The 16,573-nt window shown below is 55.9% G+C and overlaps 3 protein-coding genes across 3 annotated transcripts in view; 1 reads left to right on the top strand and 2 right to left on the bottom strand.

The window, feature by feature from the left end:
- Positions 1–6,621, top strand: part of CPAMD8 (C3 and PZP like alpha-2-macroglobulin domain containing 8) — a 56,309-nt gene extending 49,688 nt beyond the window's left edge. Inside the window, exons 37-42 of the mRNA XM_016209390.2 lie at positions 647–721; positions 1,467–1,572; positions 1,660–1,770; positions 2,385–2,594; positions 3,364–3,478; positions 5,727–6,621. Coding sequence (XP_016064876.2) covers positions 647–721; positions 1,467–1,572; positions 1,660–1,770; positions 2,385–2,594; positions 3,364–3,478; positions 5,727–5,748 — 639 coding nt within the window. The 3' untranslated portion in view covers positions 5,749–6,621. The remainder of the gene's footprint in view (positions 1–646; positions 722–1,466; positions 1,573–1,659; positions 1,771–2,384; positions 2,595–3,363; positions 3,479–5,726) is intronic.
- A 1,621-nt stretch (positions 6,622–8,242) lies between these two features.
- F2RL3 (F2R like thrombin or trypsin receptor 3) lies at positions 8,243–9,951 on the bottom strand. The gene is made up of 2 exons (XM_016209333.2): positions 9,651–9,951; positions 8,243–9,384 (listed from the first exon to the last, which is right to left on the bottom strand). The coding sequence occupies exons 1-2, from the start codon at positions 9,757–9,759 to the stop codon at positions 8,303–8,305; spliced, it is 1,191 nt and encodes a 396-aa protein (XP_016064819.2). The 5' UTR covers positions 9,760–9,951; the 3' UTR covers positions 8,243–8,302.
- Positions 9,952–14,691: 4,740 nt separating this feature from the next.
- Positions 14,692–16,573, bottom strand: part of SIN3B (SIN3 transcription regulator family member B) — a 37,308-nt gene continuing 35,426 nt past the window's right edge. Inside the window, exon 19 of the mRNA XM_087816794.1 lies at positions 14,692–16,470. Within this exon, the coding sequence (XP_087672920.1) occupies positions 16,240–16,470 (231 nt within the window). The 3' untranslated portion in view covers positions 14,692–16,239. The remainder of the gene's footprint in view (positions 16,471–16,573) is intronic.

Raw genomic sequence — 16,573 nt, 5'->3', positions numbered from 1 at the left:
ATGCAGTGGAGGGCTTCAGCAGACTTGTTTTAAGAGAGACCAGTTTCATGTCCCCTTTTGTGGGGGAAGGGAGAGGTGCACAAAGTGGGAGGCTCTCTTGCCTGGGCCTAAGGATGTCTACAGTGTGGGGAGGGGGTGATCAAGGGGACTGGAAGGAGAACCATGGGGAGGAGGAGACCAGCACAGAGCATCTGGGTTAGGAGTGGGGTTTTGTGACAAAAACTAAAAAGAGGTCCCAGGTTGGGGGGGGGGTTGAATGGTGCAAGTGAGGCAGGAGCTGGTGACAGGGCTCAGCTGGGCCCCTGGGGGACCACAGGGAGGCCTGACCTGGGGCTGGGGCTAGGGCTGGATTAGAGGAGGCTGCAGGAAGGGGAGGGGAGGTGGCGCTAGGGACAGGGGCAGCCTTGGGTGTCCTCTTCTGGGCTAGGGGGCTGGCAGGGCCTGGGAGCGCTGATTGTCATCCCTGGACCCTGCCTATGGGGACTTGTTGATGACAGTGAGCAAACCCTTCCAGCCTTTGGGGCCTCAGCTCCCCTGGGCCTTCCTCTCACTGACTAGTGTGTGTGGCGGGGGACAAAGAGACTGGGGAGGAAGCAAGCATTGCAGGCAGAGGGGCTGGGAACCTAACCTCTGGCTTCCTCACCAGCTGCTCCTTGACCAGCATGTGGCACTGAAGAGGTACGAGGTGGCTGGACGCAGAGTTCTCTTCTACTTTGATGAGGTATTGCCATCCAGGGTGGTGGGCAGGGGCCTCCTCAGCACCCATATTGGTGAGGGCACAGCGGTCATGGCCCAGTATGGTTCCTTCAACTAAACTGGGAGAGTAAATTCCAGCATAGCTGATGTTGGTGTGCCCCAGCCAGCTGGTTTCTATGGAAAAAGTTGGGGGTGGTGGTGGAATATAGTATTCAGCCATAAAAAGGAGTGAAGTACTGACACACGCTGCAATGTGGATGAACCTCGAAAATGTGCTGAGAGGCCAGACACAAAAGACCACATAGTATGTGATGCCATTTATATGAAATGTCCAGAACAGGCAAATCCATAGACAGAAGGGAGATTTGGTGGTTGCCAAGGGATGGGGGAGGGGATAGGGAAGGGAGGAATGGAGAGTGACTGTTAATGGAGACAGGGTCTCCTTTAGGGTGATGAAATGTTCTGGAACTAGACAGAGGTGATGGTTACTCAACATTGTGAATGAACTAAATGTAACACACACAGAGTGAAGGAGGGACCCTGCTGCAGGACTGGGTGAGTTGAAAGGCCAGCTGAGACTTATTTGCAGGTGGGATGAAAGGACCCACAGAACTGAAATGGGACTGAGTTTCTGTGTTTCACCCCTCCTGTGTACCCCAAAATCAGCTAGTCTGGGCCCACAGTTTGGGGAATCAAAGAGCATGGAGGCCTGAGCTCAGGCCCTGGGCCTAGTGGAGCCACCAGAGCCTGAGCTGCCCGCTGCCCCGCAGATCTCCAGCCGGTGCCTGACTTGTGTGCAGTTCCGGGCGCTCCGAGAGCATGTGGTGGGCAGGACGTCTGCGTTGCCCATCTCGGTGTACGATTACTACGAGCCTGGTAGGTCCGCGCCGCCCTCCTGCACCCCAGCTCGGCCCCTCACCCTGTCACCCTATCACATTGTCACCAGTCCCCCTCGCCCCGCAGCCTTTGAGGCCACACGCTTCTATAATGTCAGTGCGCGCAGCCCGCTTGCCCGGGAGCTGTGCGCAGGACCCACGTGCAACGAAGTGGAGCGCTCTGTGGCCCAGGGTCCTGGTGAGTGTGCGTGGCCACTGCCCCACTCCCCGTGCACCAAGGAGGGCTGTCTCCTTGGAGCTGAGATCTGAGCGGGCTGGCCTGGCAGAGGAGAGGTCAGCATGGTAAGGCAGGAGGACGGAGCCACGGTCAAAGGCCTGCGTTTTGTGCTAAGGGGCAGGGCTGAGCGGGGTGGGGGCGTGGGGACCTGGGGGGTGGGGGTTGGCTGTGTATGAGACCCAGGCTCTGAGGGGAGCCCTTGCCTCCCCCTCCTCCACAATCCTGAGAGTGTGGGGACAACGGCCCTCCCCATGAGTGCAGGGAGTGGCCGCAGTAAAGGTCTGGGTGGGGCTGGGGATCCCGTGGCCTTTTATTTCCCAAACTTCTTGAAATACTTTTAATTTAAATTTTTTTAATTTAAAGTTTATTTCAGTAAGTACTATGCAAATACTTGAAAGTCATTACACTAGGTCAAGGCTCAGAGCCTCCCGTAAAGGTAGCGCACCGGTGCCCACACTTAGGGAAGGGTGGTCCTGGGCCCTCAGGGACCTGTCCCAGATCCAGGCACAGTGGGACACGCAGACCTTGTGGGAATGGGGTCCCCTGGGTTCTGCCGACTTTGCCGCATTCCCCAGGCTGGTCCCCTGGCGAGAGGGGCCCGGTGGCTGACCCGGAGGAAGGGGCAGCAATCAAGCGTTGCGACTGCGCGGAAGATTGTGGCGCCAGCGGGGACCCGGTGTGCGGCTCCGACGGCGTGGTCTACACCAGTGCCTGCCGCCTGCAGGAGGCCGCTTGCCACAGGGGCGTGAGGTTGGAGCCCGCGCCCCCCGGCCGCTGCTCCCTTGGTGAGGACCCACAGGCGCCTGGCCTCGGGGATCCTTACCTCGCCCTGGAGTGCCTCACCCCACCTTCTCTATCAGGGCTCTCATCTCTCCATCACCTCCTCCCCAGCACTTCCCCTTCTTCCCCATCACCTCTCCATCCTGTCCTGCATCACCCACCCTCTCCAATTCCCTGCCCTCCCCTCCCCTTTCCTCCCCTTCCCTTCTGGTCACCGCCTGGCTGAGCAGCCCCTGCTTCCATGTCCCTGGTGAGGGCCTCTTTCCCAACTCCTGGTTCCTGCCTGCCCAACTCTCGCCACCCCCATCTCTCTTCCCACTTATTTTTCTCTCTCTCCATTTCGCTGCTTCCAACTCTGTCCCTCGCTTCCTGCCCCTCCCCACCGCATGGGTCTGTGTCTCTCCTCCCCCTGCTGAACCAGGCTCTCCCACCTCCCTCCAACTTTCCCATTTATTTGTGGCTTTGTCTACCACCCAGTCTCCATCTCTCTGCTCCTTTGGCTTCCTGTCCTCCCCCATCTCAGCTTCTTAGCCTCTGGGTCTCTCTGCATCCCCTTCTCAGTCGTGTTAAATCTCCTGCCACCCCCACCCCAACTTTGAGCCTTTCTGCATCTCCCCACCTCTGACCTCTGTATCCTTCCGCTCTCTCATGACCTCTCATGTCCTCTCTGTTGCTCTGGGCCATACACCTCCTCTCCTTGGTCCCTCTGGGCTGTGTACCATCAAGTCCTCCCCCTCCAGCATCCTTTACCTACTAAGTCCCCCTTCTTTCCAGAGCAGCCGACGCCAGCCTCTGCTTATAACTACAACTATGACCCGGTCCCCCTGGACCCTGGGCACCTGTCAGTCAGCCATGAGGCCATGGACTTGGAGGGGGAGGCAGAGGACAGGTGAGAGCTGGGTCTGCCCCCAACCTCTTCCACTAGCCCTGGACCCAGGCAGAAAATAGGAGTGACAACGGAGGGGTCAGCGTTCTGGGTCTCCAGGACAAAGTGAGGATCCCATCTCCCCCACCCACATCCATCTAACACACATCAGAGAACAGCCCGTCTTGCAGGATGAGGCTGTGTGAGCCCTCTGGAGGACTAGACCCCAGCACAGACCTGTCCCTGAGACCCACTGGGCTCGGGACCACTGTTCAAGAAAATACTCAGGACACAAAGAAAGCGCTGTTCAAGGAAGGATTATTAGGTGGAGGGAGTCTTGCAGTGGGGAGAGAGATTGGACCCAACTCCAAATACAAGAAGTGGGGATTTATGGCCAAGGAGCAGGGCAGCGGTGGGTGGAAAATTACGAAGATGAAATGTCAGGGGTAAGGGGGAACCTGACTAAACCAACCTGACAGGATTTTTGCTGAGGGCAAGCTGGGTGATCAGACATTATCCCCTGGGGGGCAGATGGTAGATGGGGGGCAGGGCAGGATCCTGATTGGGTACGAAAGTGATCAATTATGTAGGGTGGGGACTCTGGCTAAACCGATTTGGCGGCTTCTTCCAGTTGGACCGCACCAAGATGAACAAACACAGCAGTCCAAAACTAGAGACCTAGTTGAAAAGGCCCAGAGGAGCCTGAGAGGAGTTTGGTCAGGGAGAGAATCTTTGTCAACCCAGTGGAAGTGGTCAGACCCGAGAGCCTTGTGGGGTGAGCAGACTCCCTGGAAGGGGCCTATCTTTTGGCTGTAAGTTAACAGCAAACTCAACTCAAGACGTATAGCAATAGGTTGATTTATCAGCTCAGCTATGTGTCAGGTCCTTGGGGCCGGCTGTACCAGCAGGCCTCAGGCTCTGTCCTCTGAGCCCTGACTCCCTCAAAGAGGATCTTAGCCACCCCCATGCCAGTGTCAAAGGCTGCTTCCAACCCTCCTCAGTAAACCCAGCAAGAATGTTTTTCCATCAGCACCCACCAAAGTCCCAGAGCTTCAGGTGTTCGTCATCCCACCTGTATTTAATATAATTATTGAAAAGGCTGGGTTTAGGGCTACTGTTGGAATATTTTTGTTTTGCCCCATCTGTTTCTCCCTTCATATTCTATTTGGGATTAATTGAATATATTTTTTTAGAGTCCCATTTTAATTTAGCTAGTGTCCTTTTAACCTTATCTTTTTCGTGGTAGCTCTGGGGATTACAATATATATCCTTAAATTTTTCAGTCTACTTGGGGTGAATTGTACCACTTCACCAAAAATATACCACCCTTGAAGCTGTGTCTCCCCATTTTTTGTCCTTACCCCCCCCCTTCATTGCTGTAATTGTCATTAGTACAGCTTTAAATGCTCCCAAGTGTTGGCACCCTCTTTGGTAGCTGCCAGCTCTCTCCAGTGCCTTCTAAGGGGTCTGCTTTTGTTTTTGTTTTGGGGGGGGGTTGTTAAACTTTTTTTTTTTTAAAGTTTTTATTGATTTTGAGAGAGAGGGGAAGGGAGAGGGTGAAGGAAAGAAACATCGATGTGCGAGAGAAACATGGATTGGTTGCCTCCTGGGGTTCGAACTCACAACCTAGATATGTGCCCTGACTGGAAATCGAACCCGCAACCTTTTGGTTGCCACCTGGCCAGGGCCAGTCCACCCATCTTATTCCTACGTCACCACTTTCACATGCGCTCATTTGCAATTGAGACCGCAAGTTTTCCTTACGTATAGATTTGTGTAACCATGACCCCAGTCAAGACACACAACAGCTCGACACCTCAGGGATCCCTATTGCTGCTGTTTTATAACCACCCTCACCACTGCCGCCACCTCCCCTCCTCAGCCACTCATTGGTTCTCCCTGTAAGTTTGTCATTTAAGGATGCTATGCCAACGGAACTCTAGAATATGCAACCTTTCGAGATTGGCTTTCTTACTCAGCAGAGTTCCCTTTTGATCTGTCGTGTGACTGGGTGTATCAACAGTTCCTCCCTTTTCACAGCTGAGTTGAAGTCCTCAGATAGTTTTTCGATTTGGTGACTGCCCTGTCCAATCATTGTGGCCCAGTAGGAGTGGGCAGGGGCCTGAGGGGCTCGGGCCCCCTAGGTGAGGTTCTGCTGTCTCCGTGGGGGGGCAGCTGGGCTGAGTCACGTGGAGGCCAGGTCAGGGAAGAGCACACAGGGCCCCTCAAGACCTGGCAGCCCACACAGTCTTTCATCTTCTCTCCCCACCAGTCAGAGTGGCTTCTCTTCCTAACGCTCAGAGCAGGACCGGATCTGGCTGCTTCCTGTTCCTGTCTGCTCCCCGGGAAGGAGGCCACTGACTGCGGAGCTCCCTTGATTGCCTGGTGGGCTGGTGGACCCCGCCCCAGGTGGCCCCCACCTCCAAATGAACCCTACAAACAGAACCACAGAGTCCTGACCTGCCCCATGGATGACTGGCCTCCTGGGGGCCAACCCCCACCTCCACAGGAGGGAAGGCATTTGTGGGGGTGACTGGAGACCCATTGCCCCCACCAACTCCCCAGCTGCAGCCGGAGCGCTAGGCACCCCAGCCTCCATCCGGGGCGGGGCATTCCTTTTCTGCGGACCAGAGCAGTTCCCTCAGCTAGACATTCTGCTCTGGGGAGAAGGGGTGTTTCTGGGAAGAACTCATGGTCTAAGGGCTATTTCTGAGAAGACACAACTCTGGACAAATCAAGGACGTAGCATCCATGCCCTCATCAGCAACTTCAAAATGAAACAGGCTGCCTTTCTCCAAAATGCAAAGCCCCAGACTCCCTTTGGGAAACCCCAGCCACTGAGCACCTCCCCAGACCTGGAATTGTGCCAGGACTGTTGCAGTCTCCACACACTGTGCCCCAGTCCTGCCCCAGGGGTGCCTGTTTAGTCCTGGGCAGATGCATCTGGATCTTACTGCTGTCAAAGCCTCATCCCCTGAACCCCAGGTTCCCCGGCACCCCACCTGGAGGACCATTCCCCTCTGAAGCCCCAGGGAAGGGAGGGTGACCCAGCTCCACAACCCACTGAAGCCTCACGCTCAGACCTGCCTTCCTGCCAGGACTCTCCAGCGGTGGTCTGATTCATTTCTGTAAACCTCTCACATCCGCCTGTCTCCCCACCCCACCCCCACCCCACCCCCACCCCCATGTGGTATTTATTTCAGACCAACATTCAGAGCAGCACAGAGACCCCTCCAGGACCTGAGGTGGCTGCCCCGACCCATGAGGTAACCATTGTGCAGCACCAGCAGTTTCCCATGCCCCTGACCCCTGCCAGTCTACAAGGGACAGTTCACTAGCCAAAGCCCTGTATTCCAATCACTAGAGGCTGCTGGTATAATAAAAGCTCGTTTCCACAGAGTCACTGGCGGGTTTTGGCCTTCGGGGAGCATCCCCAAAAGCTAAAGCCCCAGTTCCCATCTGGCCCCCGGGCCTCTGTTCCTTCATCAACTGCCCAGCCTTTCAGAGCAGGGTGGGGAGGAGGGTGTTGCACACGTGCGCCCCAAGATAATTAGGTTCCCGTGTATTTGTAAGAAATTACACCAATACAGAGAGTTCCTAGTACCTCCACCCAGATTCCCCTAGTGGTAACATCTTAGAAAACTAGTACACACCAGGCTACTGGCATTGAAACACTTTGCTGATCTTACACTTCCCCAGGTGTGTGTGTGTGTGTGTCCCTGGGCTGCTCCCTCACCAGCTCATTTTTCCCCAGACCAGAGACATAGGCTCAGTGTGAATCCAGGAATGACCCCCACTCCAACTCTGCCTTAGGAAGTTTGCTGACCCCACAGTTGATGGCTTAACAGCTCTTGACAACCCACGCTGCTCTCCTAAGACGAGGAGGAGAGTGGCAGCTGCCTTTCTCCACCTGGTGTCCTCCTCTCACTCATTTCAGAATAGGCTGTAAACAGCTGGGGTGGGGGTCAGGGACTGAAGGCGCCTGCCCCAGGCACAGCATTCTCCCTTTAGTGGGGAATTAACAACAAATGAGAAGAGAAATTGGAAGTCAGGTTAAAGGGAAGAGGTGACACCTTGCAACCAGGGGACAGCAGGAGACTGAGCCCTGTGGCTCCTAATGATGGGTTGCATGAGGCTTTGGGGAGCAGAGTCGGGGTTTCCACAGTGATTGCTCAGAAGACACCCTGGAGCCGGAAGCTGGGCTTCTGAGAACAAGAACCCCTAACTAGATTCCCACTGCCTGGGCCACCAGGGGGTGGGAGGGCCTGAACCTTCCCCTGGGCGGGGTTCTCCAGCAGGTCCAGGGCAACATTACCCTTGTCACATCCCCACCTTGGACATGAGGGAGCTAGCTGGGCTTGGGAATCTGCATTTAACTTCTGTCTTGGTTCCCTGGGGCTGCTGTAACCAAGTACCACAAGCCAGGTGACTTAAAACAACAGAAATTTATTGTCTCGATTCTGGAGGCCAGAAGTCTAATATCAGGGTGTTGGCAAGGTTGGGTCCTTCTGGAGGGCCTAAGGGAAAGTCGTCCCCCCGCAGGCTGCTCTCCTGGCTTCTGGAGGCTGCCAGCAACCCTTGGTGTTCTTAGCTTGAGGCTGCGATCTCTGACTCCATGGTCACATGGCCTTCTTCCCCTGCTGTGTCTCTCTCTTCTTAAAAGGACATCAGTCATATAAGGCTTAGGGCCAACCCTACCCAGGTGTGACCTCATTTTAACTAATTACACCTGCAAAGACGCTATTTAAAAACAAGCTCACTAGAGGTTCCTGGTGGACATGAATTTGGGGGGAGACCCTATTCAACCCAGTACAACCCCTCTTCGTTGACCTGCCTCCTGAGGGGCTGTCACACAAGCGATGAAAACCTGGTTCCCGTCCCTGGGCTCCCCTCCTCCCTGGAGGCCACGGTGGAACTAGGCACCCAGTGGAGTATCCCCTCCCGCACCTTTTCCCTGAATTCGGTCGACACATAGTAGTAGACAAAGGGATCCACGCAGCTGTTGAGGGTGCTGAGGGCCAGGCTGGGCACGTAGGCAGCGTACAGATTCCCCCAGGCCCCCAGGCCCGGATCTGAGTAGTGCAGCAGCAGCAGCACGTTGCTGGGCAGGAAGAAGGCCAGGGCGGAGGCCAGCACCAGCGCAGTCAGCCTGAGCGCGTGGCTGTAGCGCCGGCCGCCGGCAGCCAGCGAACACAGGGTGGCCCCGCAGCAGAGCAGCATGGCCAGGAGGGGCAGGAGGCAGCCGAACACCGCCAGGCAGATGAAGGTGGGCCGCCAGTAGGAGGCCTGGGTGCCCATGGGCAGCACGTCGTGGCACAGCAAATGATCCGAGTGTGACAGCCGGAAGGTCTGCTGCTGTAGTCCCAGGGGCAGCGCCAGGGTGGCCGCCACCAGCCAGGCCACAACACAAAGCCCAGTGGCCAGGCGCTGGCCTCGCAGTGCGCGGGCCCGCAGCGGGTGTACCACGGCCAGGTAGCGGTCCAGGCTGATGGCAGCCAGCAGTAGCACCGAGCAGTACATGTGGCCATAGAGTGCGGCTGTGTCCAGACGGCAGGCGGCCTCCCCAAAGGGCCAGTGCTGGCCCCAAAGATGGTAGGCGATGCGGGGTGGCAAGGCCAGGGCCAGCAGCAGGTCGGCAGCCGCCAGGTTCATGAGCAGCACCGTGGATGGCAGCCGAGGTACTCGCGTGGCAAGCACCCACAGTGCCAGGCCATTGGCAGGCAGCCCCACCACCAGGGCCAGCCCGTAAAGAGCGGGCACCAGCCTTGTGGGCACCCAGCCTAGCAGCAGCGCCCGAGAGGTGTCCCAAAGCTCCAGGATGTTGCTGTTGTTGGCACAGGGCCAGCCGGGGAAGCTGCGAGGGCGGCCTTCAAGCTCCAGGGGGCAAACTGTTGCCCCCTGGGGCTTGTTCCAAGGTCCCAGCATGCCATCTGGGGGAGGGAAGGGGGATGGAGGTGCTGAGAACCCAGGCATCATCCCCCGCCCTTCAACTAGCCCTCCTGCTGGATGGTGGCCCCCAGGGGCTGCAGTCCAGGCCCCAGCTCTCAGGAACCCCCAGGTTGGTCGAACAGAGTTGGACATGGAAACCCCCATCCACTGGGCTCAGGGCTAGGCTGGAGGGCCCCCCAGCCCCCCGTGTCCTCCTGCCCATCTATAATGCCCTCCTAGTACCAAGGCAGCACCTGGGATCACTCACCATCTTCTCCTCCTGTGCTCTCGCCTTCATCGTAGATACTGGGTGTCTGGCTGCCACCTTCACGGCTGAATCCCAGTGCCAGGGGCCACAGCAGCAGGAGTGCCCACATGCTATTGGGGCTGGGTGCCAGCTACTCTGGACTTCAGCCAACTGGCCTTGGGCTTCCTATCTGCTGGACCCCCACCCCCAGCTTCCTGAGTACAGGCAGAGGAGTAGACAGGCCCAGTGAGATAAACTAGCCCCTGCCCCCAGCCAGCCTGTGAGAGGCCCACAGATGACCTAAGGTGGCCTGGTGGCTGGGGCCACTTTGTCGGGCAGAGGTGCCTCACGGGGTACAAGTGCTGGGCCAGTAAGATGGGGAGGAAGTCTCAGGCTGCAGCACCCCCACCAGCCCCTGTCCTGCCCAGGAAGCCTCTGTAGGCCAAGTGGAAACTTCCTGCTAGACAGTCACAGCTCCAGTTCTCACAGCAGCCCAGTTCTCCAGGTCACATCCCCCAACAGGAGCTCTTGGCCCTTCCTGAAACCTCTTGTCTTTCTCTGGTGGGCAAGACTAGAGTCCTGCCTTCTAGGTCATAAGTTAGAGAAGGTAAATCCCCCTCCCTCTTGCACATGCATCCAACCCCCGGGTCCTCTATGAGGGCTGCCCCGCCTTCTCACTGCCTCACCTACGCCCCAGCAAGACCCCTTGGGCAGGCACAAAGTGAGGTGCAGAGAGAGGAAGGCACCTTGTGAGTTGGGTCTGTTGGGGATAGCTGAGGAGGTATGAGCCTTAGCCAGAACCTCTGACACTGACCACGTGCTGCCCTGAATATCTGAGGGGAGCCTGGCACAGCTTTCTCTGGGAGATGTCTATCCTCGGTTCTCAAAGTGCCTTCTGTTCCTGCCCTGGCCCCACCTCAGCCTGGGGCCCCAAATATGACTGGGAGAGATGGTCACATCCACACATGAGCCCAAGGGAGGCAGCCAGGCCAGCCCAGGTCGGAAGGCCACCTGAACCACCTCCCAGGGGCTGACCTTCCTCTGACCCTTCCACATTCCTACATTCTGATGGGGGCCCCACTATGCAGATGAAGAAACTGAGGTTCAGAGAGGAGAGTACTCCTCTCTCCTGCACATAACCCCGCCCCCCCATTCCCCTCCAGGGCCTAGAGAAGCCTCCAACATTCCTGCCCTGAGGAGCCGTGAACTGGGGGGGTGGGGCTCAGCCCTGTGTGGTCAGTACTGGGCCATGATGGTAGGGGGCCTGTGACTGGGAGCAGGAGGACTCTAAGGAGGCGGTGGGGATCAAGGAAGAAAAAATGAACTAGGGGTGGGAAAGGGGGTCAGATGTGGTGTATCTTGGTGCAGCAAGCCCTAATCTAGTCACACTCAGGGACACAGGGACCAGCAGGAAGTGACTGAGCAGTTTGGACAGTGTGGCCAGAGGCTGAGATGTTGAGGTCCCTGGCCCCAGCCCAGGGGTGAGGGGGACCGAGGCCTAAAGCACTCTTGCTGGGGCATAGGGTTTCAGCCAGGAGCCCATCTCTGAGCAGTTTCCACCAGTAACAAGTTCAGCCCATGCCTATGTCTCTGGGCAATGCACAACCGATGATGCCCTCAGCACAGGAAAACCAGGCTGGGGACCCCCTGCCACCCTCTAGGAAACTTGTGCAGGAGATGCTGGGGACTGGGGACACTGGGACAGGGCAGATTGGAACCCCCAAGGAGGGCAGTTTTACTCAGGAGTTCCGTGTCTAGGAATTTATGGCGAAGGACGCACATGTGCAGGAAGGCATCTGTACAGGGGATAGATATTACCAGCAATACGGGGCGGGGGGTTGCCCATTGACATCCCCCCCACCATGAAGACAACTCTGTGCCAGCAGAACAAAGGGACCCAAGACAGGGCAGGCAGAGGTACGGACTGCTTTCCTGTCCCAACTGGGTGACAAGCTATGCAGAGATACTTCCCCTGGGGACACTCGGGCTGCTGCCTTTGGGGAGAGGGACTTGGGCCCCTACTTTTCTCCATGTGCTTCTTCGTACTACTGGAATTTTCTGTGTATGTGTCACTTTCCATAGACTTCTACTTTTTAAAAAGCAGAAAGGTAGCTTCAAAAAGGAAGGGAATTCTGACACATGCTACATGGATGAAACTTGAGGATGTTATGCTGAGTGAAATAAGCCAGACACAAAAGGCAAATACTGTATGATTCCACTTACATGAGGTCCCAAGTCAGATCCATACAGACGGAAAGTAGAATGGCGGGTGCCAGGGGCTGGGGGAGGGGCATGGGGCGCTGGTGTTTAATGGGACAGAGTTTCTGTTTGGGAAGAGGAGGAAGTTCTGGAGATGAAGGGTGTGATGGCTGCACAATGTGAACGCACTTGATGCCACTGAATGGTGCACTTAAATGGTTAATGTGGTAAATTTTGTTAAGTGTATTTTAGCCCAATTTAAAACTTCTTAAATGATGAATAAAGTGACAAACAGGCCCAGCTCAGTCACTAGTCCTGGATTTTTTTCACCCTCAGCCCTGCCAGGAACTCTGGAAGGCAATTCTCCCCACGGCCCCTCCCTCACCTCACTGCCTGCAGAAGATGGGTGCTCTGTAAGTCCTTCCAAAGCAACACTTCTCGGGGTGGCCATCTTTGTGGAAGTTGTGTTTTCTTTTCTTTTTTTTTTCAAATACTCACTGGAGCCCAGCAGGCATGGCTCAGTGGTTGAGCATTGACCTAGGATCCAGATTATGGCTCAATTCCTGGTCAGGGCACATGCCCAGGTTGGGGCTCGACACCCAGTAGGGGGTGTGCAGGAAGCAGCCTATCAATGACTCATCATTGATGTTTCTGTCTCTCTCTTTCCCTCTCCCTTCCCCTCTCTGAAATCAATAAAGATATATTTTAAAAAAAACAAAGTCCTCACCAGAGGATATTTTTTCCATTGCTTTTCAGAGAGAGTGGGGGAGAGAGAAACAGATGTGAGACACATCCATTGGTTGCCTCCTGCATGCACCTTGACAGGTGCCGGGGATTAAGCCTGTAACTGAGGTATGTGCCCTTGGCTGGAATCGAACCTGGGACCCTTCAGTCCACAGGCCAACACTCTAACCACTGAGAAAACCAGCCAGGGTGAAGTTGTGTTTACTTTATGTTGTATTTTGAAGCCAGATGGGCACTCATATGTGCCTACACCTCCCCTCATCCTAGGCTAGGCCTCGGCCTGTGAGCAGGGACATTAACCCACTGGAGTGGCCCAAGAAGAAGGGGCTATGATCTGCCTTGCTTGGTGCCAGGGTTTGAAGTCTGGCCCTCCCAACTCCAGATGCCCTGTGCTTCCTCCCCAGAAACCCAAATCTGAGTCTGTTCAATTGTACCATGGCCTGGAGCTCCCACACTCAGGGCGAAGGTGCTGGAGAACCTTGGGCAAGGTGTAGTTGGGATTTCTAAGGCCCTCATTCATAGAGACCTCATCTCAAGTCCTGCAGGCTCCTACCAGGCAGTTCCTACCCCTACCTGTCCTACCCCCACCAGGAGCCTTCTGAGACTAACTCTAGGTCAACTTGCTTTTTAGAACAATCAGACTCATTCTCAGCCAGGACATCAGGTGTAAAGTGCTAGTTGTACCTAACAAATAGCCAGCAAGACAAACACCCCTCTAATGACAGAGTTCACTGGGTCCCACCTGACCCCCACTGCCTCTCCACCACACCGGGGAGGGGCAGGCAGCCCATCTGGTCCTGCAGCTCCCCTCCCTACACTTGGAGGTGCAGGGAGGCTCAGGGTAGTGAGGAAGAAGGGCTGCTGTATGAATTCGGGCTGACCTGTCACTGGCCTAATTCATTGCCAGGGCGACTGGCTTGGAACAACAGGCTTTTAATGGTGCTTCCCTGGGTGAGGAGTCCAAGCGGCACGCTGGTCCTCCGCTCAGGTCCCGTCCTCATCTGCAGTGGTCCTGTTCCCTCCCAACCACGGAGCTGCCGTCTTCCAGGCCAGCTGGAGACCCTCTCTTGAGTCACTGTTTAGGAACCTCATCACAGTCACAGGCCACTGAGGGCAGGGACTAATAGAGGTGTCCATCGGGGTGGGAATCCCGGGGCCATCTCAGAGTTCTGCCTCCCACAATGGGACCCAGTGCCCTTCATGGGAGCTGCAGCAGCCACTGTTTACATGCCAAGGCCTCTTCTCCCAGCACTTCGGACTGAGGAAGGCCAGTCTAACAGTGGGGCCCTGAGCACCTCTGATGTGGGCTAAGGCAGGAGGAATCCACGACAGTATGAGCCATCTCCAAGTTCCCTGCTACCCCTGATGCTCTGGAGGGGGAGGTGGGCACCACCAAGGCAGCACGTGGATGGAGGGAGGGAGTCCTTGGGTGGGGAGACTCCCTGGGAAAGGACTAGCCAGGTGGGCAGGGTGGTGTCAACTGAACAAAGGAACCTGACAGGTTGAGGCCTGGTGGTGGGCACTGGGCACAGCTGAGGGGAGGGGCAGGTACATGGTAAACTGGCTGGAGGGTGCAGCCAGCTCCTCTGCAGTGCCAGTTAAAAGGTTCTTGAGCAGAGGTGTGGGATCCCCCACTCCTTGGGGGGTGGGTGTAGGGGTGGAAGCAGGCCAGGTGAGAGGGGGTCCTAGAGATGTTCAGAGGACACAGTGATGGGAAAGAAGCAAGAGGTGGAAGGGGTTGGTCCCCAGGGTTAGAGTATGGAAGGTAGTTTTGTGTGGCTGGGGAAACAAGGTCCCCCCATCCTGCCCGCCTCCCATGAGCCTCCAGACTTGCTCAGAGAAAACACTGGTCTCGAAATTGGGTTTCGCATGCACAACACTAGAAGAAAAAATTTCACATTTCTACTGAATATAAAAACTGAGTTGGAATGTTCTAGAAAATGCTCTGGTATGAGAATAGAGCACCACCCCATGGGAAATGTAACCTGTGAGGTCTGGGAACCACTGGGTGCGCAGGCACATATATTTCCTGTGGGTCCTGCCACTGAATTCAACTGGGTGGGAGAAGCCACCCTGGGATTTATTCACAGGAAATAACACAGAATCTCACAGCTTCAGGTCAATATTTAATTTTTAACTTTAATGTGCAAATAAATAGAAAAGGAAACTACATTCAAAACAGCTGCAAAGGAAGTTCAAGCCCCAGAAGAGAAATTCTTCAAAAATGAAAAAGAGCTCCTTAGAAGCATGCAGGGTGGGGGTTTGGCAAACACCCAGGCCCCTGCTGAGGCACAGAGGGGCTGCCTGAAGGGGCTGGTTCAGGAATTCTGAGAAGTTCCCTTCTTATAAAACAAGGGCTCGGACAAAGTGCCTGGGTTACACTTGAGAAATCAGGGGCAGGGACACCCCAAGAGGGGTAAGTCGGCCTTGGCCCTAGAATCAAAGGCTTCACAAACCTTGAATTCCACAGGTAACTTCTAGAATCACCTCTCTACTTCCAGGAACTGTGGGTTTGGCACAGCTCAGCCACAGGAGGGCGAGGGCTGTGGATGGCAGAGGCTGCACAGGGATTGTTTTGGGCCCACCTGTCAGTGGATCCCACTCTCAGTATGATGTTGCCAGGGGCCCTGCCACGGCTTCTCGTGGTGCAATAAGTTTAAAGAGCTGGTCCCCAGCCTGAATGGCTTGGCGTTCTTGGCACAGAAAGCCATGGATGTCTCTATGAGACAGTCGCCTCAGCCACTCACACACATCAGGGTGGGTACGAAGAGGGCTCTCACTTCCCAAGAAGCTTTGGGACTTGGTCGTTGAAAAAGTTACAACCACCAAGAGAGCGTAAAGGAATAAATATGTGTGTGTATCTATGAATTTCTAGAACATCCATTTTAGGTACACAATCCCACCCTGGGGCCCTTCCAACATGGGCCACTCAAACTCGGTGGGTGTTGGGCTGAGCCCTGACCCTCATAGACCCAGAGTCCGGCTGCTGGATCAACACAGGGTTTGGCATGTCTTTTTCCAGAGTAGTGTCTTCTGGGCCATTCTGGTGCCTTCTGCCCAACCCCACACTGAACAGTTTGGCTGAAAGGGTTCTTACTGCTTATTAAATGAGGATCCAAGCACTGGCTGGGCCAAGCTGATGCCCACAGTCAAGATACGGGCATTGCCCCACTTGAGAAATGTTTCTGGAAGCTCTCAGAACCACTCGGGAAGGACACACCTTTCAAGCAGGTCCCTGGCCCAACTCCTTTTATGCTGGGGGCTCTCGAATGCTGAGCCCTCCCAAACGTGTGCCCTCACAAGGCTTGTCACTGACTTTTCCAGATGCCCTGTGCACAAAATTACCAGCTTGGCCCTACCCAGAGATTTGGCACATGTGATATAGGCGCCTGGCAGGTGTGTGAACACAATTGCTTGCTCCTCAGGCAGTGCCTGGATCGTCCCCTTTCTGCTGGGGACTGAGCCCCAAGTTCAAGTGCAGGGGGTTCAGGTTTGGCACAGGACTGGCCTAAAGGAAGCTGGGGAACTGAGAGATGGCAGCCTGCAGCAGCAAGACTGGAGGATGCTCTCCTTCCCTCAGGTGGTTCATGAAAACACTCTTGACCGACACACAGGCCGGAGGAAGCAGCCATACCGAACTGCGTGCTGGGACGGCTGCTCAGGTGCATCAGGGGGAAGCGGGGCGGCGGCTGTACTGCACGCGGTAGCGGGTCACAGGCAGGCCGTGCACGTGGGCTGTCTCACACAGCGTCTTGCAGGGCACCATGTCCTCATCCTCCTCACCCATCAGCCAGTCCTGCACCAGGCCAGCTGCCTCCACAGTTACGTTGTCCTCCAGCCAGCGGCTGTGCCACTCCTCAAAGTGCTGGTGGTGCCGCAGCAGGACCAGGGGCTGTACCTGCAGGGGGTGGGTGGAGAGTCAAGAGACCGGGGCACCCCCAGCTAGCTGTGGGCTGGACCGAGGTCCCCAGGATGGGAGCCCAGGCACCTCTACATGGTCG

This window comes from Miniopterus natalensis, chromosome 4, assembly GCF_054644295.1.
Source record: "Miniopterus natalensis isolate mMinNat1 chromosome 4, mMinNat1.hap1, whole genome shotgun sequence".
NCBI lineage: Eukaryota > Metazoa > Chordata > Mammalia > Chiroptera > Miniopteridae > Miniopterus > Miniopterus natalensis.
Note: the sequence above shows the minus strand (reverse complement) of the source record. Positions and strands in the feature narration are given on the sequence as shown.

What these genes read in the sequence shown, in the direction of transcription:
- F2RL3 (XM_016209333.2), bottom strand. Translation starts at nt 9,759, where the DNA reads ATGTGGGCACTCCTGCTGCTGTGGCCCCTGGCACTGGGATTCAGCCGT. An exon ending in GAGCACAGGAGGAGAAGATG is followed by an intron (nt 9,385 to 9,650) that starts GTGAGTGATCCC and finishes TCCCTCCCCCAG; the next exon opens with ATGGCATGCTGGGACCTTGG.